At 39.9% G+C, this 22450-nt stretch overlaps 1 protein-coding gene across 3 annotated transcripts in view; it reads left to right on the forward strand.

Moving 5' to 3' along the window:
• Positions 1–1591: 1591 nt before the first annotated feature.
• SWI3C (SWITCH/sucrose nonfermenting 3C) overlaps positions 1592–22450 on the forward strand; it is a 157501-nt gene continuing 136642 nt past the window's right edge. For 2 of the 3 annotated variants that reach the window (XM_089393066.1, XM_089393069.1), the window contains exons 1-2: positions 1592–1789; positions 1899–2447. In XM_089393066.1, coding sequence (XP_089249192.1) covers positions 1753–1789; positions 1899–2447 — 586 coding nt within the window. In that variant the 5' untranslated portion in view covers positions 1592–1752. Of the gene's footprint in view, positions 1790–1872; positions 2448–22450 lie in introns of all 3 variants that reach the window. The other variant, XM_089393067.1, reaches the window with a different exon arrangement.

Below are 22450 nucleotides of genomic sequence, written 5' to 3' on the forward strand. Positions count from 1 at the left end.
AGCTCTATATCTAGGTTCAGAGAACTCACGCTACAACTAATGCAAGATAACTGTCTCAAGTTGAAAGGGAATTGGTGGATGAGCGTCGCACCCTTACAGACACTAAAGTGCTAACAGATGTTGTTGATTAGGTTCTTGATATTGGACATACTCGTGGAAGATATAATTAGTACATGTACACTATGGATATCTATTGACATCTCAAATTTTTCTTAGGCATAGTGTTGATAGACAAAAATGAAAGCAGAGAGGACATTCTTCTCTCTTTGGATCACATGCAAAGGCAATTGGCAGTAATGGATCAAAGGCTAAGACACATTGAAAAACACATGGGCATCCCTCATGAATCATGTTTCTCTCCAAGCAACAACAAGAAGCCCATCCAAGTCAAAGCCACCGATTTAGATAAATCCTCTTAATTGTCTTTTAGTTTCTTTAGTTTTATCTTATGCAACAATTTTGTAATTATCAATCAATAATAGGTCTAAGAGGCCCGACTATATTTTTTAGCTTTTTGGACTTAGAAGATAGGGTAAGTTTTTTGTTAGTGCTCTTTTGAAGAGACTAAATTATGCATCTAGCCTTCTAGACAACCAACCAAATAAGCCCAGAAATTAAAATGTAATCTTCTATTCACAAACAATACAAAATTTTCACCTCACTAAAACACAAATATATATATATATATATATATATATATATATTAGTCACACATATAAAATATAAATAATCACTATAAATTAAGATCCATTTTATCATATAAATTAAAATAATGATTCATATTTGTAGCTATTATATTTCAAAACTCCACATTTACCTGTTTGTTATATATATATATATATATATATTAATTATTAAAAAATATAAATTCATTTTAACTCCATATCCTAGAAAAAAAACAAATTTTTGGAGTTACAAAATTTTCATCAAATTTAAAAAAATAAAAAATAAAAATTTAATCCCTCTTTATCTATAATAATATTAATAATTATTACAATAACTTTATCAAACATACATTTCTAATTGTCAATTAAAATTGAATTGAGACTTTTTAAAATTTTTTCCCGTCTAATTTCTCTAAAAAATTCGGGGGAAATTTATTGAAATCACAAACTTGATAGGTAATCAGGCATAATCAAAGTGCCCTAGGGTTTTTAGAGCATTGAATCCATATATACAGTAAAAAAATTAGTTTAAATAACACAAATCAAAATTTCACTTCAAATTTTTCCACCAAATTCCAACATGGAAAAATCCAAAACATACCGAAAAAAACAACTCCATTGAAAATTTCTCACTCAAGAAAATAGATCTCTTTATTTTTAATTAATAATTAAACAATAATTAACAATCCAAACAACTCTTAATTAAATTAAATGTATTCCTACCCTTTATACTCTCCATCATATTTTAAAACCGAAAAGACCAACCCATTTAATTATAAAACACAAGACAATAAAATATATATAATGTTTAAAATAAAACCTCAACCATTCTAAACACATCCTTACAACGAATGGTATTCTAACCCAAGGTCCTCCGAGTATGTATTCACCACGAGTTTAAACCTGCCTGGTAAAACACACATATAAAACCTAGTACCCTCCAGCCGACGAAAATCCGTTTAAGGAATTTTGACTCTACCCGAATCGAACCATGGACCATCCAACTCCAGCAAATCAAACTCCCGCGGTGGACTACTCTCGGCACTGACAGACCGGAAAACAACAGAGGCCGCTGCAGAGCATAGCCATGTCAGCGGCTGCCCCGTCTCCGTCCATTCCTCCAGGTACTACGCCCTTATTTTTCTTTCCCCACAGCCATCATTTTTCAAAATTTTCTATTTTCACAACATATTCAAATTTTCTGAAGGTTTTGAGGTTCAATGGAGGAAACAGGGGCAATAAGGATCAAATTCACACGAAAACGGGAGGGGGCAGGCATTCTATCGAGGAATGGAAGCGTTTCTCAGAGAGGAGAAGAACCAATAATGACGGAGACCAGAGTAGCGCAACCAGTTAAAAGGCAAGCGAGGGAAGCTTCCCCCATTCCAACTTCAGAGACCGGAGAGCCTATGGAAATTTTCCCGGGCAGAGGCGTGCAGGTTTCTGATTTCCCTGCCGTTACTAAACAGAAACTGGGTCGTCCTCATTCATCCGTTTTGGCCCTAATTGCGGGGGACCGCGCCATTTATTCGTCCGAATTGCTAGACGAGCGAGTGAAATCTTCTGTACCGTACTTGGAAAATATCTCCCATGGGCAAATACAAGTATTGTCTACGATGTCCGATGTTGGGTTCTCTGGAAGTTCTGATCAGCAGGAGAAGCCCGAGGTCGGTTCATCGGTTTGTGGATCGTTGAACATGATTGATGTTAATGGCGTGGTTAAGCACTTTAAGGCGTCGGAACACGCCGAGGAGCGCGTGCACGCCTTTCCAATGCATGCAGGTGAGCTGTTATTTTGTAATTTGTATTTTTACATTTTGTCGTACACGTCTTTTGACTGGAGAGGGTACATAGCTTACAATCAGAGTGCATTCCGCGAACAGCTGAAGGGTATATTTTCAGTTGAATTCTCCCTCCTTATAGCTGGCCACTTTTAGCAAAAGTCCACATTATTAGGGGGACCACATCATTATCTATTCCTTCAAATTTTACCCAGGACTTCTTACTTGAATAATATGCAAAGAGCCCTTTTTCATGGGACCACCATTTTTTGTTCCATCAAATTCATCAAGAACTCTACCCGGTCTCACTTGCAAAAACATTATAATCACGCTGACCACGATTAACAGCACTCTGCATATTATCAAGGGGACCGCTAATGATAATACTCCACATTACCACGGAACCAGTGTTTTGCACTCTCAACACGACCCAGACAGACCTTAGAAAGAGTCGGTCAACCACATTAACAGAGTGAGCGTGCCCATTGGGCTTTGAACCTGGGTCATCATCATCATGGCAAATGCTCCAACTTGCCACCAGACCACAGGCTCGTGACATTTTGTCTCCACCATGTTAAACTCGAGTTTTCACCTAATTAGTATTTTGGATACAGTAGTATGTTTTGGGGAAAAAATTGAGTTTTCACCGAATTACTATTTGGGATAAAGTAGTATGTGTGGAAAAAGAAATTAAAATTGAAACTAGCCGAGGCCCATATAAACTCTGTTCTGTTGTGCACCTTCAGGTTGTAGTGCTCGATGTGGCATATCCATATTCACTGCACCCAAAGCAACAATGAGATTCGATGCATAGTCACATGGACTGACGAAGAGATGATGCATGTTTAGATTCAATACACAGTTACACTAACAAATGGATTCACACAAAGGGTTGATGGATGACCTGTAATATGATAATATCCCTCTTGGAAAAATTACCCTTAGGGGTGAAATTCTGGGTTAGGGTTTCAATGAGTACATGACAGTATTGTATGCTATATAGCAGTATTACAGTACTTCAATCTTTAAAAAGTGATGATTACTGAATGTACAAATAGTGTAAACAGTTGATTTTACCAGCAACACTATAAGTAAGGCCAATTCAACAAGCACTTAACAGACTTACAAATCCACAAATTTTCCAATAACACAGTGTAGTTTCTAGACTCACAGCTGTAGCTACCACACCAGCAGACCTTGCTGCTATTCTATAGTATTATTCTGACCTTGATTTCTTCCTTAGCTTCTCGCTGTCAACCAGCTGCAGCTTCAGATTCCTGAGTGGAACCCCTTGGTCACTTGATACCTTGAATTTGACCTTAAATCAGCTTACTGTATGATAGCATTCAACTTCTCGAAGCCTGCTACCCTTTTCCACCACGGGCAACAAGCCGCCGCCCTTATTCCAGCCTTTGATGCCTCAGAATCAGGTTCCAGACCTTGTTTGCCTCAGGAAGTTGGTTTGCTGACTCAGAGGGATTGATCCCAGCGTCACTGTCACAGACAAGATGATTCACTGCCTCAGAGTGGTTGATCCCAGCCCTTGCTGCCTCAGAAAACCTTTGCTGCCACAGAAAACCAGTCCGCTGTCTCTAGGAGGACCTTCATTGCCCTAGAAAACCAGTCCGCAGCCTCAGGAGGACTTCACTGCCCAGAAAATTAATTTGCTGCAACATATAGATAAGTCTGTAAAGGACTAGGGTAATTTCCGGCTTAGGGTTTCTTGCTCAACAGAGAAAACACTCACTTATTGTTGAGAAATCTAGGGCATAGCAAATAGGAGATTTCTCTTCTAGAGATAACTGTTTGTGAATGCTTTTTACTTCTTAGATTAGGATCTTTCCGTTACTTAGATTATTATCGTGTTCTTCTTCAATTGACGAATGACCAATGCATAAACAATAACGAAACAAGAGACACAGAATGTAGGCGATCAGCCAGGGCCAAAGCCTCTGCCACTTGAGGGGAAAACCCAAACGAATTCTTCTTCTTATAGAGACTTCAATTGACGAATACCAAGACCAAGATCCTCGACCTATTTGCCTCTCCAAGACCAAGACACAAAGCTTCCTCTTCTTCCTCGAGCCAACAATAGTCAAACTCCTTGTTTCTTCCTCCTTCTCGGCTATCTTGAAGTGCTTCGGTTCCTTGCTTCAGCACTGCAATTCTCGGGCTTATTTCAGAAACCTTAGTTGCAGCACCTTGTTACCACTTCGCTTGAATGGGGAGACTTCCTTCTACACTTCGGCTTGATGGTTGCAATGTCTTCTCCTTGACTCAACTTCCAAAGTGAACTTATCAACCTGGGCCCTTGCAGCAGACAGTAATACTCTCGGCCTTTCCTGCTGCAGATGATGCCTCTCTTCTTTGCACGTGTGACAGGAAATAGCCCTAAAACAGATCCAAAATAACACCAAAGACTTCGCTTTTCCTTCCCTTCTCTTCACTGGTCATGAGGCTCCTTTCCAAGTGTTTTTCGCACAATTTATTACAGACTTGTGTGATCGAATTCTTCTATGTTCAAATGTGAGTCGAGCTGTCTATTTATATTGTTTCGTCCATCAAATAAGCCGACTTGAGTTGTTGGTGAGCCGACATGTCCTTTTGGTGTAGTTTTAATATTCCATCTTGAGGTTGATTTCTTGGAGGAGCTTGAGCTTGGTCTTGGAGGGCCTTTTTATTCTTTCATTGACTCATACAAATGTAACATGCCCAAGAAGGGTCCTCCATACATGACATTGACTCAATTTGACTTTTATGACTTGATGACAAAACCTAAAGGCTCACAATGGGAACCTTAACTAAAAGAAAATTCCTTGATAATGAAACCCATGATTTAAGCATTACAAAAATAATTTTATTTTCTTCTTTACATCAATTACATAAAATCACAATTACACGTCATTATGAAGACCAAAATTAGTTACACTTATCAACACTCCCTATTAACTACTGAGGTATTCATAATTCATACACGGTACTTGGACATTCTCAATTTGAAGAATTCTCATAAAAAGAGTTGGATTGGTAATCCATCTATATAGCATCATATCAACCAGCATTGTCACATAGCAAGGCCTTGACTAACAGCTCCATCTCTCCACAAGATCAGAGCACAATGCTGGCGAGTCCAATGATGTATAGACACCTTTATCATTGTCTCTCTTAGAACACACCCCACTCGGATTCTCTTAGAGTGTGTTCAACTAGGAATATTCTTATCTTGGATTCCCAGTCTTCAAAGAATATCGGTCTCCAACAAATACTCTTATCTTGGATGCCTTAACTCATCCTCAAAGAGCATTGGATGGCAGATGTTTACCCAATCCTCCATTCTGTCTTACCAAGTGAAGATAAGAATGATGTGTCTATCTCTCCCTCTTAATTAGGGAGAATATATCTATAACAATGAATGAATGTACTCATTCCTATGGAAGGAATGTCCCTAAGCTCCCTCTTGTCTTAGGAATTTGCTTCCAAATTTTTACCAAGTTAGAAACTTGTTTCCACGCTCCCTCTTAATTAGGGACCTACAACAACCAGATGCTTGAAGAACTCCTCACGCTGTCATGTTTTTCTTTATTTAGGAGTCTTCATGGTTTTGTGACTTCTTCGTAAGGCAAAAACCATCCATCACTTTCATCCATGAGTCAATCATGTCATTATTCCTCTCATTGGAAAGTAATTCATCAGTTCCATATTTGGCCTTCCTTCATGCCATGCTTCCTTCTTCATGCCATGTTTCTTTATATCCTACTACATGGACATCAGTGGTGGAAGATATCCATAGATCTTCCCTTGGCAGCCCTGCATAAGCCCATCGAGATATCATTCAAAAATAAAGGAATGAAAATTAAATAAAAATTACCTTTGTGATGGTATTTCATTATGACATCTTTTAGTTTGCATCAGCATCTTGCACACACATTGACACATTTCCAAAAGATATATACTGCCAAGAGTCTCTTTCTTTTTCATACTTCATTAAAGTCTTCATATCTTTCATGGAGATATCCTAGTCAAATTTCTCAATTCTCAGATGTTGATTGCCTTTTCCATTGTTGCATATTTCATGATCTCTTCCTTTATTTCTTCACACATTTCCTTCTAGGAACTTCCAGTCATAGCTACCCAATTTTGTTAATCACCTCATATTTCATATGAGGACATATTATGTTGATTTCATTAATGTGTGATCCATGCCTTCTTGCATCTTTTCAAGGTAGTAGATCCTTTCTTTTAATCATGCGCTCGAGATTCGAGATAGAGCATTGATCCATGTTACCTGCAACCATATGACATGACTCAATAATATTGAATACAAGCATACATACCTCATTTTCTTTTTGTCACCCAGACTTCCTTCAACAACTTCCTTTATTGCAAGAGCTTCAATCCCTTGATCTGCTTTACCTCTTTTGTCATCATACCATCATCCCATGAATTCCACAGGTTGGAATTCTTGATGAAACCCTTGCTTCCTTTTGATTGGTGAACCTTCTGACGAAGATTCCTATAGATGATCTTGAATATCCTCATCTGGAAAATGTTTCCTTTTGACTGAAGTATGATGAATTTTGTACTAGATGACTTTTTCTTCCTTTTGCCATAAGTACCACTTATATTACTAATGAGGTTTCCAAGAGTTATATTCTTCCATGGGTGACTGCCATAGACTTCAACTATCTTTCATGCTTCTCTATGATGATGTCATGAGCTCTTGCTTTTAATGCTTTTATGATGCCATGATGCATCCTATCATTTTCCTTAGTGATTCATGATAGCCATATCTTACAACAGAAAACTTGAAAACAGGAACTTGAAAAGAACTAGGTGAGGAAGACTATCTCAATCATAGTAGAGATCTCTTACTTCCTCTTTCTTGGACTTCTTTTCAGATTTCTCTACTTCTTCGGTGATATGGGCTTATTCTCTACCTCTTTTGTTATTGTCCTTCTTGAGCTTAGGACAATCTCTTTTGTAATGCCCATATTCTTGACATCCATAGCATTGAACCTTAGCCAGGTTCTTCTTCTTTTTTCTGAGGACCAAATTTTCCAGACTTTCCTCTTTTCTTTGTCATAGCAGCATATGCTTGATTTTGTTCACTTGATCCCACATCAGTTTTAACTTTTAGCCTGGTTTCTTCAATCTTGCATAGTGACCATATATCCTAGAATGGAGTAGCTTCTTTCTTCCCATAAATACTTGAAGTAAAGTTGCCCCACTCCTCTGGTAGTGCATTTAGTACTACAGTGGTCATCTCCTTGTCAGACATTACTTCTCCCAGATCTTGAAGTTGATCCCTTATTTCAGATATCCTCATAAAGTATGAGGCTATTCCTTCTTCTTTCGATATCCTTAGCTTGTAGAGTTCTTGCCTTAGAGAGATAACTTCTCCTATAGTGCTTACAAAAAACAACTCTACCAATTTGTCATATATTTCTTTTGAGGTGTCGAGTTTAGATACATATGGAATGAGGGGATCTTTGATGGATTCTATGAGAATCCTTTGAGCCCTCACTTCCCCTTTCATAAAATTTGCAAGTGCTTGACCATCTTCTTTCACTGTTTTGGGGATAGATCCTTTGACGTGATTGATAACCTCATTTTCAATTAGATTCAAATCTGTCCTTTCAACTTGAGTAGGGTCTTTGTTGTCCTTATTGATGACTTGAGGATCCCACGACTTGTGCTGGTGTAGACTTCTTCTTCGATCTAGGGTTTTGATACTTCTTTGTAGATCTTGACTCCAAGATGATCTTCTTAGATTTGCTTTGATGTCCTTCTTGAGATTTGATCCTTGAGTGCCCCTTGATAAGATGCCCTTTCTTGACTTTGTCACCTTAGCTTTGATACCATGTTGAGAATTCTAGGGCTTAGCAAATAGGAGATTTCTCTTTTGGAGATAATTGTTTGTGAATGCTTTTTACCTCTTAGATTAAGATCATTTCTTTACTTAGATTATTATTGTGTTCTTCTTCATTAAACAATTACCAATGCATAAACAATAACAAGACAAGACCCAAACCTCTCCCAGTTGAGAGGAAAACCCAATCGAATTTTTCTTCTTGTAGAGACTTCAATTGATGAATACCAAGACCAAGACCCTTGACCTATTTGCCTCTCCAAGACCAAGACACAACGCTTCCTCTTATTCCTTGAGTCAACGATAGTCAAACTCCTTGTTTCTTCCTTCTCAGCTATCTTGAAGTGTTTCAGTTCCTTGCTTCAACGCTGCAATTCTCGGCCTTATTTCATAAACCCTAGTTGATGCACCTAGGGACCACTTCGCTTGAATGGGGAGAATTCCTTCTACACTTCGGCTTGATGGCTGTAATGTCTTCTCCTTGACTCGACTTCTAGAGTGAACTTATGAATCTCGACCCTTCCTTGCAGCAGACAGTAATACTCTCGACCTTTCTTGTAGCAGTACTCTAAACCTTTCCTGCAACAGATGATGCCTCTCTTCTTCACACATGTGACAAGAAATAGCCCTAAAATAAATCCAAAGTAACACCAAAGACTTCGCTCTTCCTTCCCTTCTCTTCACTGGTCATGAGGCTCCTTTCCAAGTGTTTTTCACACTCCTTATTGCAGACTTGCTTGACCGAATTCTTCTGTGTTCAAATGAGAGTCGAGCTGCCTATTTATAGTGTTTCGTCCATCAAATAAGCCAACTTGAATTGTGGGTGAGCTGACATGTCCTTTTGGTGTAGGTTTAGTATTCCATCTTGAGACTAACTTCCTGGAGGAGCTTAAGCTTGGCCTTGGAGGGCCTTTTTACTCTTTCATTGACTCATATACCAATGTAACATGCTTAAGAAGGGTCCTTCATACATGACATTGACTCATATACAAATGTAACATGCTTAAGAAGGGTCCTTCATACATGACATTGACTCAATTTGACTTTTATGACTTGATGACAAAACCTAAAGGCTCACAATGGGAAGCTTAACTAAAATAAAATTCCTTGATCATAAAACCCATGATTCAAGCATTACAAAAATAATTTTATTTTTTTCTTAACATCAATTACATAAAATCACAATTACACATGTCATTATGAAGACCAAACCTAGTTACACTTATCAACACTCCCTCTTAACTAGGGAGGTATTCACAATTCATACACGGTACTTGGACATTCTCAATTTGAAGAATTCTCATAAGTAGAGTTGGATTGGTAACCCATCTGTAAATGTTAAGTTTAAGTATGTTCTATGCTAGAGCAATTTATTTCAATTTTCGCAGTTGGCTCAACATCTTTTCCAGATTAGCAATCACATCAGCATTAAAGTAAACTGTAGATAGAACATAAACATAAATCGTAGAAGACAAGCCACGACAAGAGGACATAAGATATGGTGCTAGCTAGGGACAAACCATAATGTGGGGAAATCCTTGATCAATTCTTCTTATATGTTCTTCAATAATTCAGCATAGAGAGAGAGAGAGATAGTACATTTACAACAGAAGTCAACACTTTGACTTATCTAGATAGATCATCTCTAAGAAGATGATACATGAGATCAGTTGAAGACATGCTGCTTCCATTGATTCTCCAAGGTGACTCCTTCACCTATCATCGTGCTACATCTCGTCATCATGTTGCACCTCATTGTGCTACATCTCGTCATCATGTTGCACCTCATCGTGCTACACCACGTTGCACCCATCATCACAATGCTGGACCCCATGACCATGCTGTACACTTCATATTGCTGTACCTTATGTTGCACTGCTGTCCCAGTGTTTAGCACAGCTGTAGCTTGTACCTTGTGCCACTGCTACACCATGTTGTCACCCATGTGCTTACTGCACCATAGTTGCTTTGTGTACTTGCTGTGCCAAGTACCATTGTTGTACTATGATTGTTGCATCATGTACTTGCTGTCCCATGTATCCACCATGAACCATTGCTGCTATGTATAGCTACACAGCTGTCCCACTGTGCCTTGTGCATTATGTACTTACTGTCCATGTATTGCATCATGTACTTGCTGTCCATTTATTGTTGCTATGTACATGCTGTCCAGGTATTGCTGCTATGTACAACTGTACTGTTGCCCCACTGTGCCTTGTAACCACCTACAACACACATAGATTTCCATGCTGTCACCTATAGCACACATGTATTAATGCTGTGATAAGATGTTTCCTTACAACCACCTTTGTTGTGAACATCTCTTAATGAGTGCTTCTTTAGGACTACTTCAGGCTGAACATAAGGGCCTCCATTACCAACATTTTAGGGCTTCATCTGAACCATATATAACAACAGATTAGTATCATTAATGATGTATAGACTTGCGTTTAGGGCTCCTTTAGAGCTTGACTTGACAGCGGATTAAGGGACCCTTTTAGGTTGTGCATTGTAGCTCCCTTAGACAGCGTTTAGGGCAAGGGTTCTTGTCTAGGATAACAGCTTGATCTCTGCGGCTAAGGCTCATCCTTACTGCAGCTAGCTGTGAATAGAACCCTTCTTCCTTTGCGGCTAGGAGCCTCCTTTAGGGCAGCGTAGGTGCTTCTCTTCGATGAGATAATTCTCCTCTTGGACAGCGTCCATAGGGCTGGCTTTATTGACTGTAATAGGGCAACGTAGGTGCTTCTTAGAAGACCTTTTCCTTCTCCACACCTAGGGCTCTTTATGGGAGCTTTAGGGTATCATTATTTCCAGTGTATCTCTGTTATGTTAGGGCTTCTCCATAGGGCAGCGTTAAGGCTTCCTTGTGGCTGAGATAAGGGCTGTCCTCCATGATAGGTCATCTCCTAGGATAGCGTAGAGTCTTTCTCCATTAGGGCAACGTTGTCCCTTAGGATCTCTCCTCCCACCAAAACCCAAAGAAAAGTGAAGAGGAAGAGATCCCAAGTGAGTGTGTCCAAATGACTTTTAAGGCACCTCTATTTATACTAAAACGTTGAGCACATGTGGGGTTTATTTGGTTGCTGATCGACCTTGACGAATTTTCGCATAACACAAATAAATTCATATCTCCATGAATACTTATCGAAATCGGATGATCTTTAGATCAATCTTACACCTCTCGATGAGAGGGATCCAAGAAAAATATGAGCTGCCATTAATAAGATGACCCACATGGAGTTTGGCCCTAGTTGCCAATTTTAACACTCCCTCTCAACTAGGGAGAACTTCATCCGCTGATCCATATGTCCAACTGTACTATCCCTGCCATCTGTGCCTTGCACTGCTCTGCTCTGCTGAACCATGAAGAAGAAGAATTGATCAAGAATGTCTCATACCATTCTTAACTGACCGAAGTCAGTTTTATTGATCCCAGATCAATATCACAAGACAGTGTTTCAAACCACTGATATTGATCCCATATCAACGGAGGTCATCCTATCATAGGGAGTACGGTAGATACAACGATGCGTCCATCGATAATATTAGTATGGTCCCTAACCCCATTTTCCTGCTCATTGATCAGATGAGAGGTACTTCCCATGAATCTTAGACTGCATGGGTAGGATGCCTCCACATGAGAACTAATCATCCTGTCCCAAAGTCGCCTCGGGGTATCACAAAGGAAGGTTGAGCCATTCACCCTGTACACAATGCACCATTAGGGGAGGGTGAGTCGCCCTATGGTCGTGTGTTGCTCCAGTAAGTACCCCAAGCCCCCAGAGCTCAATGCATGCAACATGCAAGACCCTTATAAGAGGGTCTCTCAATGACTCCAAGTCGTTCGGGAAAGTCACAGATTTGACCTTTCCCTAGGGCTTTGACGAAATGTTTGCGCCCTGTACATCAGTCTCAATGTGATGGAGCCTCCTCGCTCATCGATGTACCATATCCTAGATAAGGTAGTATTTGATGTCTATCTGTTGGAGCAATCGCCGAATACGGGATTCCTCAACAATCGAATCCCCCCTGGTTGTCACGGAGGATCACAGTGGTATTCATCATGTGTACAAACAACTCACTGAAGAGCTTCCACAACCAGGCAGCTTCATACGAGATCATACTCGTAGCTATGTATTTGGTTTTGGCGGTGCTTATAGCAATTGACTTCTGCTTCCTTCTCATCCATGATATCGAAGCAGAATCCAAAGAGAACCAGCACTGAGAAGTGCTCTAATGATCCTCCACACTGCCTGCCTAGTTAGCATTCGAATAATCATGCAGCTTCATATTTCCGACAGTGTATCTCAATCCATGAGAGATTGTGCCCCGAAGATATCTTAGAAGATTCTTGGCACCAATCCAGTGAGGCTCAACCAAACATGAGCTCACCATGCTAACTGCAAAACATATATCCAGATGGAAGTTTACCAAGAACATCAATGCAAATGAGTTTATGAAACTTAGAGGCATTTCCCAAATCTGGTTCGACATCACCAACATATAACTTCTGAAAGTTAATATCCTCGAGGTAGTCACGGGCCTGCAGTTTACCATTCCGCATCCGGAATCCAACTCCCTTTTACTTCTGCAAATGAGAGGGTTTGCACCTGCCCTGCCAGAAATAGGTCGTCCTCAGAAGGTGCCGGTATGAGAGGTCTGTCATCCACAACTTTTGAGCAATGGCGTGGATCGATTTCACTCCTAGTGAATCTCAGCTTCATCAGACAGCTATCAATCCTTTCATACTAAGCGCGGGGTGTTTTTGCTTCAAGCCATAGAGGGATTTCTTCCACCTGCATACATGAGATTCTCGATGAATCTCAAACCCCTCGAGTTGTTCCAAGCCTGTGGACCTGCTACATGAGGGGAATGGTCCCCTTGTAAGATTTTCCTTCAGCGCATCTTAGACATGTACCTTCATGCTCCTTTTGAATTCAGGCATCCCATTCACCATCTAACTCACATCGGGTAGGGCCCCACAATAAGTAGACCTTCGGTGCTATATATGAGATGTGTCAACTGACATGGTCCCCAATGGACCATCCTACAACTTGATACAAATTGCCAACCCTGAACCCATGAGAAAAAGCATCTTTGAAAATTTCATTTTCATACACATACCTTTCCATCGATGAATGCCACCTTGTAACCTTTGACTTCCATTGCCGAAATGGACACCAGGTTCTTCTTGCGATCACGTACATAAAAGAGATTCTGTAAATGAATAGTGTTACCCTCGTTCAATTGAGAGGTAACATTTCCTACACCCTTTTCGGGATAGGTGGCATCGACTCCAAGTATAATCCCACGATTGTTTCCATTTATCCAAATTAGAGAGAGCAGCCTTCTATCCGTTGAAGTGCTTTGATAAGCCAGATTCCAAAGAATCTGAAGGAGAGGGTCAATACAAGATAACGCTTCTTTATCTTATCAGAAACACCATTTGATTCTTCTACCTGGGGTTTCTTGCTTTCTTTGAAGAGTCGGCTGTTACCTTGATGACCTGCATTACCTGTCATTTCTCTGATCATTTAAGATGTCCCTGGAATGATTGTTATCATCATCAAGTGATGTGTCCCTGCCATTCGGACAGTCCTTCACGTAATGGCTGAACAAGGCATCTGCCTTTCCTTCCACCCTTAGATCTGGACTTCCCAATGAAGTGATCTTTAGGTAGGCCATCAGAAGCTTCCGCTGCGCCATTCTGATAATATTCTCTGCTTCGATTTCACCCTTGGTGAATTTGAAGTGGGATAAGGAATCCATTGATCTTTTGTTCTTTCCTAACTGTCTTCAGTGATTGCTCTTTCACTTTTGCTTGGGTTTTGTCTTCACCTCAGCTCTGATACCATGTTAAGTTTAGGTATGTTCTATGCTAGAGCAATTTATTTCAATTTTCACAGTTGGCTCAATATCTTTTCCAGATTAGCAATCACATTAGCATTAAAGTAAATTGTAGATAGAACATAAACATAAATTGCAGAAGACAAGCCAAGACAAGAGGACACAAGATATGGCGCTAGCCAGGGACAAACCCCAATGTGGGGAAACCCTTGATCAATTCTTCTTATATGTTCTTCAATAATTCAGCAGAGAGAGAGAGAGAGAGAGAGAGAGAGAGTACATTTACAACAGAAGTCAACACTTTGACTTATCTAGATAGATCATCTCTAAGAAGATGATACATGAGATCAATTGAAGACATGCTGCTTCAACTGATTCTCCAAGGTGACTCTTTCACCTATCATCGCGCTGCATCTTGTCATCATGCTGCACCTCATCATGTTGCACTCAATGTTTTAAAACTCCGACTCCGACTCCGACTCAGCCGAGGGTCGACTCAGACTCGGTATTGACTTGGCCTGCTCGATTTCAATGAATCGGTCGTTGTAAAAAATACATTAAATATTTATTTTTTATAAAAACACATAATTTTAAAGATTTTCATTCATGTTTCCAAACACACAGCATTAGAACATAGATAGAAGACAACATATGATCAAAGTAGGCTCATGAATATATCCATTATATCAAAATGGCACCCAGTGCACTGTCTAATACAGACACGATGATGATATAGAGATCAAAACAAAAACACATAACCAAGGAGGCTATAAATGGCCTCTACAACAAAAGTCTGTGACCAGTACTACTGGCTACTGCTAGAGTTGTCAACATCATTTGGCTCAGTGTTACTTGGGGGCGGGAGCGAAGGTGGAGAGCGAGAGCGGAAACGGGAGCGGGAGTGACATTTTCAGAAGCTCCCAGTTTGGGAGCAAATCCCGGAGGAGTTCGACAACCAATGTCACTAACATCAAGGTACATAGAGGGATTGGTGCTCTTGATTAAATACGATTTCCATACCCTAATACATGACAAAATTCAATGGAAACATTGTAATCCCCCAATTCTGAAATCCTGAAAAACTGATAAGTCTGCTGGATTCTGAATGAAATCTAAAATTCTACTTTCTCCATATGAAATCCAATGAGGCCAAAACCACTCTCAAACATCCTGAGTCATTTCATGGTAATGTGAAAAATTTAAGTAAAAGTGACATTCTCCTTAATTTTCATTTTCATTTTTTTACTTTAAGAATTTAACATTACGATGAAATTTGAATAGCATATCAATACTAGGAGAGGGGAATGGACCCCAAATAGCATTTAACTAATTTAGAGAACACCTTGGAGTCCCCAACACTCAGCTAACAGTTAATTTTTTTAAAAAAATATGAAAATCTCATTTTTTGGGGTTACAGGCTGCATTCATTGACTCGCCCGAGTTATTGCAGAATCGGCTGGGTTGATCGAGTCATGCAATAACTCGACCGAGTCAGTCATGACTCAGCCTCCCGTTTTGTTTTTTCTGCCGGGTCACAAAAAATCCCAGCGACTCAGATCAACTCGGCGGTTTCGGATTCGATTCAGCCATTTTTTAAAACATTGTATCAAATCAGTCCATCAATCTTTGTTTGCATTCCACATAAGAAGTAATGTTGGAATGTCCGAAGGTGACCAATCCGTGGTACCACCATTCATGAGCTTCTCCTTCCAAATGCAAGGTGGTGAATTTGATAGCCTTTGCTTGCAACTTTGGGTTAAGTTGGAAGTAAGTGTCTAACTTTTGGTCCCAAGACCATACCGAGTATTTGGGTGACCCATCAAAGGAGGAGATGGACAATTTCCCAACCTTGCACAATAGATCATAGTTTTGCTGTATGCCCCTATTATGATCCCTGGGCCTATTCATGTACTTAAATGTTATTAAATTTCGTAAAGGTCATAACTGCTCGAACATCCCCTCAGAGTGATGCATACTCCTAGAAATATTTTGAAAAATCGCCATTCTGTTCTGTAGGTCCTTGGGTTGTGAAAATCATGATTTTTTCGCAAGGCCGATTTAACTACCTGATTAAATCGATGTTTTTTTCAACTTGAAAAAATAAAAAATTGCGATCCAATGTCAAAAAATCGTGGACTGTGGAAACGACGAGTTTTTAAAAGGTTTTTTTTTGTCTCATTTTGCAATCAAAGTGAAAGAGTGAGAGCTAAGGAGGAGGAGAACTCATCTATAAGAGCAATAGAGGAGAAAAGTGAAGGAATTTAGCATCCCAAGCAAAAAAAATTCGAGTTTGGACCAAGTTTCTTCAGCAGGGCGTGTTTTTCAGGTATGTGCATCAAATTTGGTCCTATTTTTTTGTTTTGGTTTCTGTCGCCCATATATTTTCCATGACTTGCTTGGATTTGAATGTGTTTTTTTGTCATTTTTGTTGCATTTAGTGGCGAGGGTTTCTTTTGTCAAAAATGCAAAATCTTGTTTGTTAGTTTTATTTGTTTAAATTCTTCTTGTGCCCTAGTTTTTTTCCATGTTTTTGCTTGGGTTTGAATGTGTTTTTTTGCCATTATTGTTGCATTGAGTTGAGGGCTTTTTTGGGGGTCAAAAATTCAAAATGTTGTATGTAAATTTTAATTTCGTTTGTTGAACTTGCAATTTCTCTTATGGCTGAGGTCCAAACTTCAATCTAACTCAAGAGTTCAACAAAGTTAAAAAAACATGCTAAAGAAATTGGATCCTCTGTGAGAATTTGGTGAACCCGATGGATGGTTTAACAGATCAAATTTGAGTTGCAAGTTATGTGGGCATCATATGACAGGGCGGATATACAGATTGAAGTTCCACCTTGCATAAATTCTTGGACATTAAGTAGGGCCTTGCACAAATATAAATCCAGAAACCATCTGTAGAGCCCTCAAATCATTGGAAGAAATAGAGACAACCAAAGTGACCAAGGCAACTTTGAAGAGTCAAATGGCAGGGGGTAGAGTGGTGGAATTGGAAGGTGTCCGTGAGTGGTACTGGTTCTTCTTCAATATCAACACTTGTAGTCAACCGCACAACGGCCTCATCATTTTTTGTTTTTAGAACCACAACTGGTGCACAACCATCTATCACTTCAGCTCTTAAAAAAGAGAAGGAAGAAGCTGACAAGGTGTTGGGCAGGTGTCTTCTTTGGAGTAATGTTCCTTTCAACATTGCCAGGAACAATCCATTTTTCCAGCCCGTGATTGATGCTATTGCTATTGTTGGCCCGAGGTACCCTTCCTATGATGACTTTAGAGGGTGTATTTTTAGAGAGAAAAGGGCGAATGCACTAAGAGATTGGAGGAGTTTAAGGCTCATGGGCACACACATGATGCACTGTGATGTCAGATGGTTGGACCGATCAAAAGGGTAGAATCTCTATTAACTTCTTGGTTAATTGTTCTAAGGGGAAAATGTTTATGAAATTTGTTGATGCATTTGCACATATAAAAAATGCACGACTATTATGTGATTTGTTGGACATGTTCATTCGGGAGGTGGGTCTACAACATGTTGTCCAAGTCATAATGGATAATGCTGCAAATTCTGTTGCTGCTTGCACGATGCTTATGGAGAGGCATCCTAACTTATTTTGGACACCTTGTGATGCACACTGCATTGACTTGATGTTGGAGGACATAAGAGAAATTCCTTTTGTGAAGGATATTGTTGAATCATAAAAAAACATTACAAAATTTATATATAATTTGCATATGTGCTTCATTTGATGAAAAAATTCAACAACTACAAAGAGTTGGGGTGCCCCGCCATTACATGGTTTGCCATTAGCTTCATATCTCTTCAATCCCGCTTGAATCCTATGTGGGATGTGAAGGGAATGTTTGTTTCATAGGAGTGGCGTGCTTTGTCATATAGCCGCAAACCAGAGGGAGAGGCCATATGCAGGTTAGCTTCATGCTAGGAAAGCTTCTGGGCGGGAGTGCAGGAGGTGTGTAGCATTATTGAACATTTGGTAAAGTTTTTTTTTTAGTTGATGAAGACAAACCCGCAATGGGCGACTTGTATGAGGCCATGGATAGAGCCAAAAAATTCCTTCACAACTATCATGATGATAAGGAGGATAAGGGGTTTGAGAAACAATTGATATGGGAAGTGATTGATAAGCGATGAAACAATACACTCCATCGTTCCATTCATGCTGTAGGGATATACTTGAACACCACATTTTCTTACTCCTGTGGTTTCTTATTTGATGCTGAGCTCATGGATGGATTATTCACTTGTGTTCAAAAGATGGTGCCCTCCAACATAACGTGTAGAAATCTCCAAAGAAATGGAGATATACAAGATGGCAAGTGGCACATTTAGCTTTGGCATGGCTATTGTGGATAGGAAGACTAAAATGACAGGTAAGCTTTAGTTTGTTTCAAAGTACATTGTCTCTTCATACTCTGTTTCAACTTTCAAATTTCAATTTTTTTCTTATGTTTATCTTATTTGTTGTAGATGCATGGTGGAGAAGCTACGGTGGCAGAGTACCCAATCTCCAAAGGCTTGCCATTCGAGTGCTCAACCAAACATGTAGCTCCTCTGGATACAAGCGCAACTGGAGTGTATTTGAAAAAATACACACCAAGAAGCGTAACAGGTTAAATAATAAAATTTTTCCAATTAATTTTTTGAATTCATTAAATAATAAACAATATAATTTATTATTTTATTACCCTTGTACAGGTTGGAGTCCTAATGCCTTAATGACATGGCCTATGTCTACTACAATCTCTGATTGTGGGTGAGGCAACTTGAGAGGACACCTGATGTGGAGGCCATCTAATTGGATGGGATTGACACCATTGCTGCATGGAGGATTGAGGCCAAGAGGCCTATCATGGAGTCGGCCCCTGGTTGGTTAGAGGAGGAGGTAGTGGAGGGGGTAGCAGATGTAGAGGAGGAGCAATAGGAGGAGGTGACACCGCCTACCATGGTCACCAGTAGAGGACGTGGTCTACCTCCTATAGTTCCTAGTTCTTCAATTTCTAGAGCACAACAAAGTCCATTGCCAACCCAGGGCCTTCTTCATCTAGAGGGAAAGCTGTTATTTTCTCGCAAGAGAGGCAGAGGAAATCAATATTATTAATTACTTGGTTCATTTCATTGTTTATGATATTATGACTCATGATATGAGATACATTATTATATTTTTGTTGATATTTTGAGGCTGAGTCAAGACTCAGGACTCATTGTTCAGGGCATGATTCACTGTTATGTGTGATGTAGCACTAGACATATTACAATTTTATATCTTAGTTCTCTTTTCATATTTATGTGTCGAGCATTTATTTTATATTGTGGATGCTTTAGATATTAAAAAAAATTGAATTTTTTTTCTTTGTATTTGCCGTTTTTTACCGTTTTTCCCCATTTTTACGATTTTTTGATTTTGGACCCTCGCCGATTTTATCTATGTCGCGATGTTCGCAACACTGGTTTATTGCTCCTCGACCATCTAGAAAATGGGGTAGTAGAGGTCTAGTTGCCCGTGTTAGTTTGTGCAGAGATGTTAAAAGTACTAGGATTATGGTTGTTACTTCCTTCTGCCAGATTCCTGCTGCCCCCATTAGATCCATTAGCAGTATTATTACCCACATTACTCAAAAAGCCAAAATCTGGGTAAGAAATTGGGCCATTTGCTACTGCCCTTGCGCCATCTGTTGAGCCATTTGCTGCTGCCCTTGCGCCATCTACTGAGCCATCTGCTGCTGCCCTCTTTGCTAGCTCCCCCAAGATGTCAAAGGGTTTAATCTCTGGTGGTTGCTCTTCCCTGTCTGCCATGACCGAATTGTTGGTCCCCTTCTTTTTGCTGCCTGGATTGTTTTCCCTATCCTCCGCGAGCATCTGGAAATCATATGCTCACAGGCTGGCAGGATGCACAACTCTGATTCCACTGTAATATCCCTCTTGGAAAAATTACCCTTAGGGGGAAATTCTGGTTTAGGGTTTCAATGAAGACATGACAGAATTGTATTTTATAGCAGTATTACAATACTTCTTCAATCTTTAAAACAATGATGATTATTGAATGCACAAATAGTGTAAACAGTTGATTTCACCAGCAACATTATAAGTAAAGGCCAATTCAACAAGTACTTAGCGGACCTGCAAATCCACAATTTTTCCAATAACACAATGTACTTTCTAGACTCACAACTGTTGCTATCACACCAGCAGACCACAATTTTTCCAATAACACAATGTACTTTCTAGACTCACAACGGTTGCTATCACACCAGCAGACCTTGCTGCTATCCTAGACTATTATTTTGACCTTGATTTCTCCCTTAGCCCCTTGCTGTCAACCAGCTGCAGCATCAGATCCCTGAGCAGAACCCCTTGGTCACTTGCTGCCTTGAATCTGACCTTAAATCAGCTCGCTATAGGATAGCATTCAACTTCTGGCAGTCTGCTACCCTTTTCCACCACAGACAACCAGCCACTGCCCCTCTTCCAGTCTTCGTTCCCCTCTTCCAGTCTTCATTGCCTCAGAACCAGGTTCCAGACCTTGTTTGCCTTAGGAAGTAGGTTCGCTGACGCAGAGGGATTGATCCCAGCCTTGCTGTCTCAGACAAGATGATTCGCTGCCTCAGAGTGGTTGATCCCAGCCCTCACTGCCTCAGAAAACCTTCGCTGCCACAGAAAATCGGTCCGCTGTCTCTAGGAGGACCTTCTTTGCCCTAGAAAATCAGTCCGCAGCCTCAGGAAGACTTCGCTGACCAGAAAAGTAATACACTGCCACAGATAGATAAGTCCCAACCCTTTTTGCCGTCCCAGAAAATTATGATCAGTCATAATTTTGTCCTGTAGCCAGAAAGATAGGAGAATTGGCTAGGGGGGAATCTTTCACCACCGAAACCAATTAGCGAAAAAAATGGGTCTTAAAACCCTCCAAGAGCCTTAGCTCAAAATCAGAAAGAATAACAATCCATGATGATCATAATGACTCTCCTGCCTTCCTTTATAGATTCTATGGCTTTTTCCCTTCTAAATTCAAATTTGAGTGACTTGCAAGTTTCCCTCCATGTGCCCCAACATCAACTTGTATTGTAAGTTTCCCTCCATTTTCCCCTAATTTAACTTTCATTATCTAATGTTACTTAAGTAACATTAAATAATAATTTCCTCCTTTTTAAAAGACTATATCCTACGGGGTTAAATAGGCTACTATGTCCTCCCTTGGGAAATTAATTTGAAGAGGACATTACATGACCCTCCTCCCCCATTCCAACTGGGCTGTAGAATACTTCTCACTTGGTACAAAAATTGCAAAAAGTGGATAGTGAAAAATTAACGTGCTTTATGAAAGGACAGATAATTGTAAAACAGAAATATATGAAAGCTGATCACATCAACAGAGCTATTTTTTAATTTCTTCCACGTTTCTTTTGAAAAATCTTGGAATGATGCTTATTTAGCAGTGCCTTCTGCTTCCTTGCAAAATTGGAAGAATACTACTCAAAAACTAGCAGACACATCTAAACTTGTGTTTGATACAAAGTATTAAAGACCAGAACAGGGACCACAGTGGGCTGAGGGTCAGATTGGGACTGGACCAGAAATGACTGATGAACATCTTTACACACAGACAGAGAGATATACATCCATTACGCACACGCACACATACACCATTAGGCAATAAATATGCAAATAGTTTGGGGTTGTCATTATATAACACAAATTAAGGGTTTGGGAGGGGTGAACCAGTTTGGGCTGTCTGGTTCCCATACTATACAGTCGTTTTTTGATACACTGGGGCTTGGATATGCACCTCAAGGTTGCAATGCTTGAGCTTGATTATCTCAACTTCAAATGGTTGATTTATTGGCCATTTGTGTGAACTAGAGATATGCTATTGCTTCCCAAGTTCCCTGAGCTTCACAATATCACGCTGCATATCAGACTTGGGTTTTGTTATGTTTCCTCTATTACCCATGTTTAATGCATTCAATGCACTTTCTACTTTCACTGCAGCGCTACACACATGGGTACATTCACAAACACGTAGAGTTGATGGATCACCCACACCCCCACTTGCCCATAGAACACAGTTTACTTCTCTGGAAGCAACTATGGCTGGAAAAAGTGGTTACAACACATGCAATAAATTGATTGTGATGCTTTAGCTCGAGGTATCTTTACTTCCTTTTATCCCATACTCCAGAGCCCCAAGGGCCAAGCGTAATGTGACATGTAGGGTCATTTGCAGAAAATTTGAACATGCCAGTATGGAATGCCAATAAAAAGTCTGTATA

Source organism: Pinus tabuliformis, chromosome 1_1 (genome assembly GCF_031772625.1).
Source record: "Pinus tabuliformis cultivar Carrire ecotype Pingquan chromosome 1_1, CPIR1, whole genome shotgun sequence".
Lineage (NCBI taxonomy): Eukaryota > Viridiplantae > Streptophyta > Pinopsida > Pinales > Pinaceae > Pinus > Pinus tabuliformis.